The sequence below is a fragment of the Montipora capricornis genome, chromosome 4 (genome assembly GCF_036669925.1).
Source record: "Montipora capricornis isolate CH-2021 chromosome 4, ASM3666992v2, whole genome shotgun sequence".
NCBI lineage: Eukaryota > Metazoa > Cnidaria > Anthozoa > Scleractinia > Acroporidae > Montipora > Montipora capricornis.
This window is the reverse complement of record NC_090886.1, coordinates 39,582,456-39,597,295: the sequence shown is the minus strand read 5'-3', so window position 1 is coordinate 39,597,295 and position 14,840 is coordinate 39,582,456. Positions and strand designations below refer to the sequence as shown.

Genomic DNA, 14,840 nt, shown 5'->3' with positions numbered 1-14,840 from the left:
TAGTGAGTGCCACTACCACTACTACTACTACTGCAATAATACATGTAATAATAATAATATTAACCCATTGACTCCCAGGGACTCCCCATTGACGAGTAAAATCGTCTGGCGTTAGACAGAGTAAAATAAAAAGTCTGGCCGGTTTCGGCCAGTTATTATTATTATTATTATTATTATTATTATTATTATTATTATTATTATTATTATTATCACTATGATTATGATTATCATCTTTGTGATAACCAAAGGTCCCTTAGAGTTTTCTTCTTACTCTAGAGCTCCAACACCATTCTCAAAATCCTCGCTGTTCCCAGTAAGGTAGTTATCTGTAGTAATGAAATACTAATTTTGACATTCAACTTTCCCAGCCACTTGTCCAAGTTTTTTGTTATTATACTTCCCAATGATCCTACAACAATTGCAATTGCAATTGCAATTTATCATCATCATCATCATCATTGTTGCATTGACTGTTCAATTGGTTTTCACTCTAGGCATACATGTAGAACTACAAAATGGTTGAATATCTGCATTTGTTTGCTAGCACGACAACGTCAACTGATCCAGAGCTTTGCTAAGTTAAGAGGCTCAAAGAGATCTTAAAGGGATTTTTTTTTTCCATTCTGGAATATGCAATGGAAGCCAGTCATGTTTTTGTCATCTTCACTTCAGTTCAAGACTGGTCCTGCAACAGAAAAACTTCACATCTGCACCCAATTAACAGTCCTTAAACTAAAAGCAACAAAATACCTTGGCTTGTACTTTCTCTTCTTGAAGTTTCTTTGCTTTTTCCTCAAGTTGACGTGCAATGGACACAAGTTCAGAATTTCTCTTTTTCAATTTCTTTATCTTTTCCTCAGCCACAAATGTTGCCTTAACATTACCACTCTTTAAAGTTTCTTTCTGCAAAAAAGAAAATTAATATTCTTCACAGCTTTCTCAGACTGAGGCAAGATTTCTTTCCCTAAAACCACATTATGATAATGACATCTTTCCTTTTGCTATTTGGTAACAGTAATCAGACACTCAGAATGAAAGCAAAAGTTCCACAGGCCCAATCAACCCTACATAAAGCAATTTGCCGTCATGACAGGACTCATGGAATTTGCCATGCGCACGCCAATATGCTGAAAAGACGGGCAAGGAACGACCGGCACAACGAAAGAACTCAATCAGTTTTACCGTATATCAAATTGATCATGTAATACAATGGATGAGTAGCACAATCATGATGTACATTTGTGTAACATAGTGAAATTTTACAAAATTTTTCATGCTGCCATAAAATTGGATGAAAAGGAACCTGACAAAATCAAATAGCCTCTTAAGCTGATATCTCAATGTAAAATGAAATTTTTTGTACTGATGGATCAAAAATAAGCAATTTTAAATTTACCCATGACCCCTTGCAGGCATGGTAATTTCCTCATTTTGCCTAGATTACCCTAAAAAATTTTGTTAAATAACCCGAAATATTCTCATTTTTAACTTTGACATTACAGAAATGTTAATTTCAGAGTTGATTATATGCTTCGCTTGATTCGCAATTGAGAAATTCCGGCGAAATGTTCCACATGGATTGCAAAAAACAGGGCAAAATGTGCTGAAGTCCAGAAAAAACTGGTTTAACTGGATAAAAACAAGTCAAGGCCTGGTAGCAAAGCTTGCTCTGAGGGAACGTTTCGAAACGTAATGGCGGATCTGCAAGGAGAAACTTTTGGTTCTTTCACGCTCTAAATTCGCTTTGTCAACCTCTGAATGTCAAGAAGTGTTTCAGACTCACAAAGAGGTCTCGTTCTTTCACAATTTGAATTGTTTCTTTCTGAGCTTTGGCATGTAATTTGTACATGAGATGAGCATTCTGTTTTTCTTTGGGTTTTGTAATGTGAGCTCGGACAAGCAAGATACAGAGGACATTTTGCGAAGCTGTGCTTTGGCTCTAAGGCAAATTGTAATGGCGGACAAAGTGTTTCAGACTGAGAAAAAATGCTCTGGCTTCTCGTGTGCTGAGAAGTTTTCGGTAAAACTTTCTCCAAAGCAACTACCACAAATGAGCATTCTCGAACCATATTTTATTCTGCCTAACCACAAAACATCCGTGGGTTACAGACGCAAATTGCAAAACAGCACTGAAGATTTTAGGAGCGTGACGCTCAAGACTGTTGTGCTTTTCGGCCTCTTTTCTCCGTCATTGGTGAGAAATTAACCACATTTTTTTATTTACTGGTTGCAACATTGTTTATGTGAAATATGTTGTTGATTTCGTTGTGAGGAATAAAGTACAAGCCGTCTGAAGAACCTTGTTTTGCTCGTCTTACTAGTTTGCATGTTACGCGTGACGCGCCATTTTTTGTCCCCAAAGTGGACAACCGAATCCGTTTATTCTAAACTTAAGCGACCGATTTCGCTAATCTACACAGTAAATGTTACTTAATATGTAAGAAGCATATCTGCCAAATGTGAGTGGCTAGCACTTTTTACCAGCGGAGATATGGCCTGAAGTGTTCGTTCAAGATACTGGTTTCCCAAATGTACATCATGATTGTGCTACTCATCAATGACCAACTACAAAACACACACAAAGGTTACACGTGCATGCGCATGAACTACTTACAAGGCCGCTGGCACGCCTGCAGGCAACATGACATGTTGTGTGACTTATGAGCTAGGAAGTGATACTACCAACAACTCTGTCAGCTGTGACTGACTGAGTAAAGAAGATTATACTGTCTCATGTTTTGATTTCAGTCCCAGGGGAGTGCGGGGCTTAATATGCAAACAATGCAATTATCGCTTATTCTCAATTGAAACGTTTCTGTAAAGAGCACTAGTGATCTTTAAAACTTTAGGTCGTTAGTGATCTTTATATAAAGATCACTTGTGTCCTTTATAAAATAGTCCTGATCATTTTCATCGAAATTTCAGCCATTGCAAACTTCTGGGCGGATACTTTTATCCATCCTCCTTCTACACTTCTTCAACAAACTTTGTCAACCAAAAAAATTCAAACATTGCAAATCTTATAACCTTCATTAAAATCCCGTCACAAACTAGCAAAATGGTCATTTAACACCATTTAAATCAGCAATCTAAATCGAAAGTCTGCTTATGTTACAACAAGTCATTTTCACTGTTCAATCAGAGTTTTAGAAATTTCTTTGGAATGGAAATTGAAAGTGCAGCTGGTGTGAAGGATCCACAAGAATTGAGGTGAGTGTTGCTTTGTTATAATATGAGCCATCTTGTTTCCTAGGCTTGCAGCCATGTGGAACTTTAAGCCTTTTTTTAAAATTCCTCAATTAAAGTAACAAATTAATGTTGTTTTGCTGGGCAAACCAGCCCTAAAAAATTCCATAGAATTACTCCACGTGAAGCAAATTGTTGGCATGAAGATTGTTTAATTTTCAGCAATAATTATTTGGAAAAATGAAGCCAAACACTGGTATGAAGTTTTCTCTTACCTTTGAAAACTTTCAGGCCAAATTTTGTGGCCCTCTTTGCATTCTGTAGCACAGCATCATCTTGTATTCTCAATTTATTTCCAATTCAGAAATGCTGGCGAGTTTACGCCAGCTATTTTGATTTGTTTGGATCACAAATAGCTATTATTCACTCCGTAAGGAGTGAATATTGCTTAATTACTATGACACAGGTGGGAGGCGCGGTGGCCTCGTGGTTAGTGCGCTCAACTCCGGATCGAGTGGTCCGGGTTCGGGGCCTGGCCGGGGACATTGTGTTGTGTTCTTGGGCAAGACACTTTACTCTCACGGTGCCTCTCTCCACCCAGGTGTATCAATGGGTACCGCCGTAATGCTGGGGGTAACCCTGCGATGGACTAGCATTCCATCCATGGGGGAGTATGAATACGCCTAGTCGCTTCATGCTACGGAAACCAGAGATAAGCGCCGGCCTGATGGGCCTTCCTAGGCTCGTAACAGAGACTTTACCTTTACCTTACTATGAGACAGATTTCTCAGACCAATCAGATTGCTTGAAACACAACGATCACTGAGTGAGTATATAATAATTAAGCAATAGCCTCATTTAAACATGAGGGGGAGTTGGGAGAATTTGAGACAATTCTCTCAACTCCCATAAGTGTTTAGATGAGGCTATGGAAACACGGAAAAAAGTCCTCTATTGCTTTTATAAAATATTTCCCAAAGATATTTCAACAAATGAAGGAAAATGCTGGTTTTTTTAACTTCTTGATTGAAACAGATTTTCTTGATACACACGCATATACCTACCAGCCAATCAAAACGTGCATCTGACCATATAATCAATCAAAATTTGTGTGATGTCACAGCCATGTTTCCATACTCTCATCTAAACACAGCTATTGACCAATGAGAGTGCATATACATTACTATCATAATTATTCTATAATACACAGTATACATGTATCATAATATTGTTGCGAATTTTTGGTTATCCCATGCTGCAATTTGTTGGCACAGCAACTGGTAAGTAAGAGCTTGTGCTATTGTAATAATTATACTGTAGTGTAAATTAATTTTGTTTCAGTGGGTCTAGTTTACACTGTAGACGTACAGTTGTATATTTTAAAGCTGTCACAGAAGGTAAATGCAAACAGCATTGGCGATGAATGAAGAAGATGGAACAGGAAACTGCCCAGGGGTTGACGCCAGCACGGCTCGAAATTCACTTTTTTGCTCAGGTGTCAGATCATAAATTTTCGTTGCCAACTTATTTAGTAATATGATGACGATCATAAGAACATGATTACGGTAAATGTTACTTTGCATGCAAGGAAAGTCATAATAATAAAATAGCAAGAAAAAAACAGTATGAGAAAGACCTCGAAAGCCACTGTTGTTCTCGGCTTTTGTCTCTAGTTTGGTGATGGTGTTCTTTACGATTATTTGAAATGGAGCAAAGCACAGACTGTTGTAAGTCTGTGTTTTTCAAAGCAAGGATAACATGGGTCCTTTATCCTTGCTTTTCACCTCTTCAAACGTAGTTCTTTATTCTCCTACAGCTTGTGTAAGCACCTTACCTTTATCGTAAGTAAATGCAATGCTAAAATTGCATGGCCTAGGCCCCCACACAACCACAATGTTCATACCAGTCTCCCACCGGTTTCAGTAGCCTCTAGAATCAGAGGAGCTTGGTTTCTTAAAGTACTTTTCTACTGATATTTATCACCATTTATTTATCCCTTTGTGTAGTCCATTTTCGGGTGTCCGCTTTCTATCAGAGGGAGAAAGTTCTCCAACCTACATTATGTTAAGGGTACAGGTTGCTTTTTGAAGGTTCCATACATGTACACATTTCAAACTCTTTATGCGACTTCCAGGTTCATATCAAGCTAGTTCCGACGCGGACCTTTCGGTAATTTGGCTAAATCTACGTTTTCAGCACCCACAACTAATGATGGACTTAAATTTTCTTGTAGTATTTAGACATCACTTTAGTGGGAAAAGAAAGGTGAGTCGTGTTCTAGCTATGAGTTCCAAATGACTTCATCACAGAACAATTCAAATACAGAAGTTGTCTACTGTTTAACCTGGGTTATCAGACAAAACATGATTCACCAGCTGGCGACGAGTTTTCAACATCTAGTCGCCACCACTCAACCAGAAGGGCGGAGGGAATGAGGCGGACTTTGAAAAAGCTGTGGAGGCAAAATGGAAAAAGGCAGTGTGGAAGCCCCAAGGGATGAGGTTGAGGTGGCTGCCACAAACAGAGTGGCCTTATGACGGTGAAGCAAATTACTAGTAATAGTAGTTGTGTATTAAAACAGATAATCAGAGTCCTTCTGAGTGTTTAACTGACCTCTAGCACTGCACACTTCTTTTCCAAGTTTTCAACCTTAGACTGCAGCTCAGCATTTTTCTTTTTCAATTCTCTTTCTTTGTCCTTTTTAGCCAAAGGCTGTGAATGCAATTACATGAAAAAACTGATTAATGTGAAGATCTGGTTGGCCTGCCATATTTTATCTTTTGCCCACTCTCGTTTCTGTTTCTTAGCCAAGAACATGTATGGATGAGTAAACCATTGATATGGCTTCTTGATCACATTAATTTATTGACAAAATACTGTCAGCCACTTATAATAAATCTCCAGACAGAAACGATCTCCAGTTCTTCAAAAGCCATAATTATAACAGTTTTCTCATATCTAATTTTTAAGTCAACCAGCATTTCAATTCTGCCCCACTGACTACATTTTTGGTATTAAAATATCATAATTATAATACGGGTGAACAAATCTGAAACAAAGCTAACACAAACTCAGCATTAAGTTAGCTGTATCAGAAAAGATCTTGTTGATAAGAAGTTCTTTAATTAAGTTACTGAATAACAAAAATTAACATTAGGTACTTATTTCTTACCCACATGAAACTGAGAGAGATTTTACTCTCTCTAACACCAAACAATTTTACTCGCTGATTGGGAGAGCTTTGGGAGAGCTTTTGGGTTACAGAGTTAAAAATAAATCCTAACTTTTCTTAATCACCCACATGGCACTAAAAGTTTATTTTTGTGGGATGCAATTTCTTTGGCTTTAGCAGTTGTTTTTGCAATCCTGAAAAAAAAAATCACGCAAAATTTTACTCCATTGGAGATATTCTGTGCACAAGAGTTGGTACACAACAATCAACAAGCAGAGGATAAGGCATCAAAGAGCACTGTAGACACTGTTTGTCCATCTCTGGGGCAATCCAACAACCCTCATTAGTCTAAATGGATCTCTTCCATTCACAAACTGTTTCTAAAAAATTGCAATAATTTATTCCCAGGAAGAGAAGACAAAGTGTCCCAATCAAAAAAGATAATTCCCACAAATACAAAAAAAGGCTCTGCCAAAATGTGTTCTACATGTAAATAATAATTTCACTGTAGGCGAAATTGACATAAAATAGCTCCTTTTCATCCCACAGTAAAATAGTGCTTGGTGGCTTTTAAAACAAATTAGTTATATTAACTGTTAAACTAATTATATTTTTAAAGGTCTTGTATTTTATGAACAGGGCACTAAAAGCTTCCCATTCTAAGTATCCAGGATAAAAGCTAACTCAAAATGGAAACAACTTAATAAAACTCTGTTTTTCAATGTCCACCAAAGCCTCTTATTCTTAAACTGTACAAAATGAAAAAACAAATTTTGAACAAAACTATTTTGACTAAAATTAGCATCGATGCGTTTGTGTATTCGAAATTGATGTCGAAATTATGCGCGAGAATCGTTTCGTAAAAACACATTGAAAAAAAAGAACCTGTAAAATATTGTGGCTTCGGTCCAAACTCTAAAATCTTTCAACCACAGCTGAGCCCGAGCTAATCAATGCTTTATCTTCATTTTACACAACAGTGCACGCAATACCTCTAGGTTCAAACGCCGGCTTATCGACATAATCCAATTCACGATAAAATCTATTCACAGGATATACCAATATTGTAATTCGCTGACGGAGATCAGCTAGAATGTACTAACAATATCGTAACTGGTAGCTAAGAGGTATAAACAATTTCCGAAATCTGTACAAATAGGCCCGCTTTCGTGAAAATTGTTTCCAAGACTTGAACACTTACAACATATCAATTTTCACTGTTTCGATATGAAGTAGCAGGAAGCCATTTCAATTTACACTAGTCTGAGATGTAATACAATAAAAATAAAAAAAGGTAATATAATATAAACCGCCTTTTCAGCTATTATTGTGTTATTTTCGTTAAACATATTCTACTCACGCTTTCATCCAAACGTTCACTTGAGTCAAAATCAAGAGAGGAACCCATTCTGTGTAAATTTGAACGCCGCAAAGTTTCCAAATCGCCACCATGCGACAAGCGGCGTTCCAGGTCACCTTTTTCGGCTTCAAGTTTTTTCGCCAAGTGATCCTTGAACGCCAGTTCGTGCGCTTTTTCCTCCAGGGCTTTTTCAGTGAGTCTCCTCTGGTGCAAACTCTGGATAGATTCGCGCTTGGAGTCCTTCATAAACTTTTGAAGCTCGATCTCGTGCTCCGCTCTTAGGCGGCGGATCATTTCGGCTTTTTCGTTGTCATCAGCTGCTTTAATTCGGTACATTTCGTCCACTTTATGTTTTTGTTCTTTCAAACTGGCGATCTCGCTTCGCAATTTTCGCTCTATCTCTGATCGATCTTCACCCTCTTTTCCCTTATCCGCTAAAACCCTCCGTAACTCTTCTTCGGCACTTCGGTTCTTCTCCTTCTCCTCCAGAACTTGCTGCTTCAAAGTTTTCACTTCCTCCTCTTTGAACTTCAAAACTTGCCGGAGTTCGTTATCTTTCTCCTTCGCTATATTTTCCCGTACTTTTTTAATTTCTGCTGCATGCTCGTTCGTTAGTCGCTTCGAGGTAAGCTCGATCGTTTTCTGCTTCTCTCTGTCGAAATTCTCTTGGATTCTCTTTATTTCTGCAGATTTGTCCCGCAAAACTTGCCGAATTTTTGCGCGTTCGGCTTCCAAGTCCGACCTCAATTTTGCATTGTGCCTTCGATAATCCTCCGCACTGCTGTTCTTGCGGGGAGATGCATAAGTTCCTGCGTCCCTATCTGGAACAGGAATGCTGGAAGATGGCATGATCCGCAAAACACACAAATCACTTCAGTTCACTTCGTGGTACAAATCACTTTGGCAACTTGTAGCCTCACAAACTTCCAACTGGTGAAAACGGATTGCGTCCTCATGCATGATTCGGACAAAACAACGCATTAGCGCGTCTGCATCAGCAAAAAACGGCGTAAAGTAAAATTGCGGAAGATTTAAATGTCTAATACGTTATGAACACACAAATAAACACAGAAAAATTTCGAATCCATGTTGAGTTTGTGAGTAAACGAAGCTTGCGCATGCGTAATGGCTTCGCGTGCGCGACACGAGTGACGCCGCTCTGTGCTATATTTGGCCAGAGTTGCCATATTTGGAAGCCAGATCAAAATAGGACCAACTCATCAGAAACAGAAACTTGAAGAATTTACCAGTTCAAAAATTATTTTTAACATGCCCACTCATTCATTGTCACATTCATTGTTCTTATGGATGAATTTTCGACAGGGAAAATGATTGTCTCGGCAACGACATTAAAGAATTTAGGCTCGACCATTTTTATCACGAAGAAACTAAAATATATTATCTTCTTAAGAATGTAAAAGAGTTAATTAAAGAAAATCTTTTTTCTTTTTGCACTTTTTCTTTCGTATATCTTCTCGGGATATATTAAAAGTATCCTTGTCTCTTAAAACTTTATTTACTTATGTTATTGGACTCTTCAAAGTTTTATAAACCGACGCGGGGTGCATGACGGTGTGAAGAGGTTTTAATATAATATTCTCGAAAGCTTTTTGTATCTAGAGAACGTTCATTAGTGCTAATTATTCGATCCCATGGGAAGCCCCCCAAAAAGCGCCAAGCCCTACAAACTCAAGTAGGCGGACTTCTTTAATTCTAACCTAAAAAGCTTGTAAAATTCAAAACTTATTACAGTGAAAATTAAAAAACTGAACTTGAAAATTCACCGAAAAAATTTTCTAGTTTTTCCTCTTTTGCGCAGAAGTGCAGACAATGTAAAAACTGACCTAAAAACTGACTGAGTGGTTGTCGTACATTTGTACATTTTATGTACGTAACAGAAATGGACGTTCATGTTCACGTTCAGCTTCATGTCTAATAGAAATAAAAGTTAGAACTTTATCAAAAACAATACGCATTTCGTTCTAAAGGAAATTTTTTGCCCACAGTTGCTTTGGGTAATATGTAAATTAATGGAAAAAATAACTGATATAGATTAGGTTTTTCTTTGCCTGGTAAAACTTTAATTTCTACCGAGGTAGACAGATGCATCGTTGACGGATGCGTTACAACATGAGTAGAATAGCTACTAACAGAAACTGCGGATTAAGCCTTCAATCTTGTAGGTCGCGTTGTTTGCTAGATTACTGAACAATATGCCCGAGTGTGGGTTGTTTGAGTGACAAGAGATCGACGAAGCCAGCCATTTAACGGAAAGTAAACACGGCACAGGCAACAGCGCCATGCCCTATGTAGCAAAAATCGTGTTGCACATCCACGTGAGCAGACAGCACGATGAAATGGACTGAGTCTTCCACTTTTCATATATTTACCTCGACGTTGTTCGCATCAATCCACTTGTCATGTTGCATAACGCGATCAATGTGGACCAATCACCATAATAGTTAAGATCGTGCAAATGTTTATTTTCGAGTGACGCACTGTTGGCTTTATTGGGGGATGAAGATCTAAGGCATGGATAAATTCATGAACAAAGCGGGTTCGGACATATTTTTTTTACATCCACAAAATACTAAAAATGGAACAACCTACTAGCCAGTTAAGGCAAGCTTCAAGACTAATTTGAAAGGAATCTTTTGCGACTGACGAAAAAGTAAAAGTTTTTACATCGCCTCGATCAAAAGTCATGCCTTGAATACGTGCTCATTTTACGCCCACCCTACTTTGAATGGCAAGCATACATTATTAATATCATTTAACTTTTTTTTTTGTCATTTTCAAGAAGGCAATAAAGTGTCCAGCACCTGTACCGAGTTACAAGCCCTTCCAAGAAAATGTCACGTTGTACTAAAGCATGGATTGAAATTTAATCACAGGGTGACTCAATCGGTGACGTAAACCGACTACCGAAACGAAAGTCCGAAGCTCACGTGTATCAAAACAATTGGGCAACCAGAGAAGTCATGTGGACGGTCATCTGCTCTTGGTTGTTCGAAGCATTGTTAGCACTGGCCAGGCCCCAGGCCGTTCACTTCTGTAAAGACCAATAAAGTATTACCCCAAATCTGCACATTTTAATTCTTATCGTTTAAATGTAGACAGTAAATCATAAGAGCTGTACCACATCTATTCATAAAAAAAAATTGTTTCGTGACGTCAATTGACCTTGGTAGTCTCCCACGCAGCCGTTCTCTGTGTGGTCACGCAACGCTCCTCCCCACATAAACAGTGTGGGGAGTAGCGTTGCGTTACCATTCTCAGTTATGGTTATTTTTGTTTAGAGACGCAAGCAAAAGCACAAACAACACAGTTAATAGGTGCACTACACATTATATCACCGGGTTGTAAGTGTATAAGAGTGCCAGAGTGTAAGTCCAAGGTGAACAATAGGCCCGCAGCGCGTGCATAAATCACGAAAAAAAGAATCAGGTGTGTTGGAAGCGTGCTTGAATTTCAACAATTGAACCCCAAAATCGGCTAGAATTTGTCACGGTGATGAATAAGGAGGCAGTGTGACCCAGTGGTTAGGGCGCTTGCCTTGAGACTCGGATATCCCAAGTTCAAGACCCGCTCTGAGCACTCGTTGAATTTGATCCCGGTAGTCCCTGGTTTGATTTCCCAGCTGCACTTGTAAAAAGCCAACTGGATTGCCTCCGGCCAGTTGGGATTCTTAACGGTTGTTGTTGTTGTTCTGTTCTGTCGCTTTGTTGTGTTTCATTGGTCCTGTATTGTATTGTATTGTAATAATAAAGCAACTTCTGTAATTACCTGGTGATAAATAAATACGATCTCTTCCTCAAATGAAGGTTTATCCTTCATTGTCAGTTTGATCACTCTGTCCCTGGACCTGTGGTATGAAAAAGAAAAGAAAAAAGTAAAGGCAGCCCCTGGACTGGATTTGAAACCGGAGCACCCACTTTGAAGGAACTGTTTTTATCCACTTAACCACTAAAGATCAACTGACTAGACAATGTGCCGATAGTATACATTTATAAAATCATTGTTGAATAATGCTTAAGTCTGAGACTTGATTTTAAAATGGTTAGCTTTCTCTTGAAGTTTGGTAACCGACATTTTTCACTGAGTAGGCTTGCTTCTTAGAGGGTGTTAATACACATTTACAGCGGCACTTTTGGAAGAAAAAATTATTGACATTAATAAAAAATGGCATCCTCGCAGTTAGTGATGTGGTAATCTAGTGGTTAAGTGAAGGGTTATTTATCACACATTCCCAGGTTTGAGTCCTGCGAGTCCAGACATTGCTGTTCGGCTTTTAAAGGAAATATGTTCATTTCCCATGATCCCTTTTCGAGCTTTCAGTGTCCAAAATGAACGATAATGCTTCACTTGGAAGAAACTGACAATTAAGAATAATCCTTCAATTGAGGGAGAGACTTTGTTGGACAAATAACCTCGCTCCCAGGGCTTTTCACCGCTGAGAGTGGGAAAAGCTTTGGGAACGAGGTTGCGTCCAGGACAGTGAATTTTTCACTTTGCAGAAACAATGGTCAACCTCAAGAGTTAGAGGATTGTGATCTTTATGTTGAATTCGCACATTTCTTGTCGAACTTTATAACACTTGAAAGTAAAAAAAAAAAAAGAAACTAACAAAAACAAAACTCACTATCACAGTTGCCGTCTTTATCTTACAAATGTATTCTTTGTTTCGTGAGTTGTTAGTAACACTCAAGGTAACTTGATCACAGGCGGCCGCTGAAATCGATGTCACTTTCGATTGTGCGATCTACTTGTGCAGCCAAAAGTAAAATAGAAAAATTGGAGTAGCAAAACCCCCCAAAATGTTTTTCGCTGGTAACTTCGCTGGTAACTTCGCGGCACAAAATTTATGCTGTTGTTTATGCCAGAGGAAAGGAGAGAGAGGGAGACAACAATCCAGCACTTTGAGTAAACAAAGAAGCTTGTGGTAAAGATATCAGTTCTTGTGGATGGTAGTGTCTTACGCCCGCAACAATCAATAGGCTGATTTAGCAAGACAATTGGATCTAGGCAGAGATAAACACTGAATGGTTGTGGTCGCATTAAGGAGTTCACACTAGTGTTACTGCGCCTTTCAGTAACATGCGGCTCTTAAATACAAAGGTCAACCGACAAATGCGTTTTTCGCTACCGTCAATCAAATGTTCGGCGGCTTCTCCCAGCTTCCGACTATGTTGACTGAACTGGGCTCAAGGATGTGATTTGATTACTGCGCGGTCGACAGCAGTCGGAAGCTCAGAGGAGCCGCCGAACATTTGATTGACGTTTGCGAAAAACGCATTTGTCGTTTGACCTTTGAATGAAAGAGTCCGCATGTTATTGAAAGGCGCAGTAAACCAAGTTCTATTGTTCAGTGTTTCGGCTGCATATTTCGTCTACATCATTTTGACCAAGAAAGCTGATCATCAATGGTAAGACCCGGGGATTCAGTGTTATCAACTCTCCTGATCATTTCGTCATCAATTCTTATATTAACCTTGTCACATTGGTTGCGTTCACATTAGAGCGAAACACAGTGTAACACTAGTGTTGACACAACTCAAGTGTCAACTCTCTGGAGTTTTGAATCCCCAAAGGAGCCTTAAAACGCATACGATACTTCATCTCAGCTAATACAGAAACTGCGATTCAAATTTATAACGTTTTTCTGTTCCCGCATTTTGATTATTGCAGTCCTCTCTGGGACTGCTTTTGTGGGAAGTCGAGTGATACAGTTAAAAATCGCGCAGGCCAAATACTCGTTATTTGAAACGAAGTTTCTGTTATAGCGGGGCCTGTTTGTAGAACAATTTCCCCTAGTACTTAAGAAATGCTGACTCAGAAATAACACACAAACAGCGGGGACAAACTAACGTCTGCAGTCTGCAGATGTCAGACATCTCTTTTGAAGGCCGTTAAATTTCGTTCACTAATTTTTGTTTAGTACTTACATCCGTTATTGGACGTCCCTGGACTTTTTTTTTCTATTTTTGTCTGTTTTGGTGGCAGTGGATTGTACAGAACAAAAACAATAAATGCTTGCCTCGTGGTTTGTGGTAATTTTTTGAACAATAATTATTGCACTGAAAGTATTGATCTCATATCCATCGTGATCTTCGAAGAATTTAGTACATTTGGTGACGTCTCCGCAGTGGCTCTTTAAGTCCCTATTCTCTCTCTTTTCTTCGAATCCGTCCGTACCAATCCACTTATCTTTAATTTGTACAATTGCCTATAGCAAGCTTATCCGGCAATGGGGGGTCAGACATGTACTCAGGTGCTCATCACAATGACAGTGAGGGAGAAAATACAAAAATTAACACCCCCCCCCCCCCACCTTAAAAAAATTAAATATTACAAATAGCGAAAATTAATAAGGTAAATTACTACAAATACTGACTCGAACGAAACTCATTAACTATGCTCTCACTTTCTTTCTCATAGGCAAAAAACGTCCTTTGACTTTCTCTCTTTGCGCCACACGCAAGTCATGTGGCTTCACTTTCTCTCTTTGCCCCACAGGCAAAACATTTGCTCTCACTTTCTTTCTTTGCCCCACAGGCAAATCATGTGCTCTCCGAGGTACAAGGCCCCACAGGCTTTCTTTATACCATCACGAGATATTTTGACAGCCTCACAGGTACCCTTCAATCTCTGGCCCACAGACAAATCATCTGCACTTTCTCTTGTTTCCTTTCTTTGTTTCTCACTTGTATGCTCCACAGGCAACAATAACTCAAGTAATGCAACAAACATAAGAAAACACGCGATATAAAAAAAAAATTGAAATAACAATAACTCGCAATACAATGCACAATAAGAAGTGCAAAGCCTAACCAAGATACCCATAAACGTAAACATGTGTGAGAAATGTCCAAGAGGACCAAACACTGTGAAAAGAAGGAAAAGGACAGAAACAAAAATCCCCAAACGGTTAAAATAAAACTGATTACAAGCGGAAAGACCATGAAGGTAAACACGATGCTAAAAGTGCAAACATTTTCCACAAGAATGGAGCGTGAAAGCATGTGGCATTATGGGATAGCTGTGGACCCAGGTCTTCTCGGAAATGTCACGCAATGGCGTGACAGTGCGAATAGACAATCGCTTTGAGAACTTCGCAGCGAT

At 38.9% G+C, this 14,840-nt stretch overlaps 1 protein-coding gene across 5 annotated transcripts in view; it reads right to left on the bottom strand.

Annotated features, from left to right (window-relative positions):
- Nucleotides 1-8,839, bottom strand: part of LOC138046911 (RIMS-binding protein 2-like) — a 52,055-nt gene extending 43,216 nt beyond the window's left edge. For 3 of the 5 annotated variants that reach the window (XM_068893528.1, XM_068893529.1, XM_068893530.1), the window contains exons 1-3: nucleotides 7,719-8,838; nucleotides 5,800-5,898; nucleotides 751-903 (exon numbers count right to left, since the gene is read on the bottom strand). In XM_068893528.1, the coding sequence (XP_068749629.1) occupies nucleotides 751-903; nucleotides 5,800-5,898; nucleotides 7,719-8,567 (1,101 nt within the window). In that variant the 5' untranslated portion in view covers nucleotides 8,568-8,838. Of the gene's footprint in view, nucleotides 1-750; nucleotides 904-5,799; nucleotides 5,899-7,718 lie in introns of all 5 variants that reach the window. The other 2 variants (XR_011131747.1, XM_068893527.1) reach the window with 1 other exon arrangement.
- Between the last annotated feature and the right edge of the window lie 6,001 nt (nucleotides 8,840-14,840).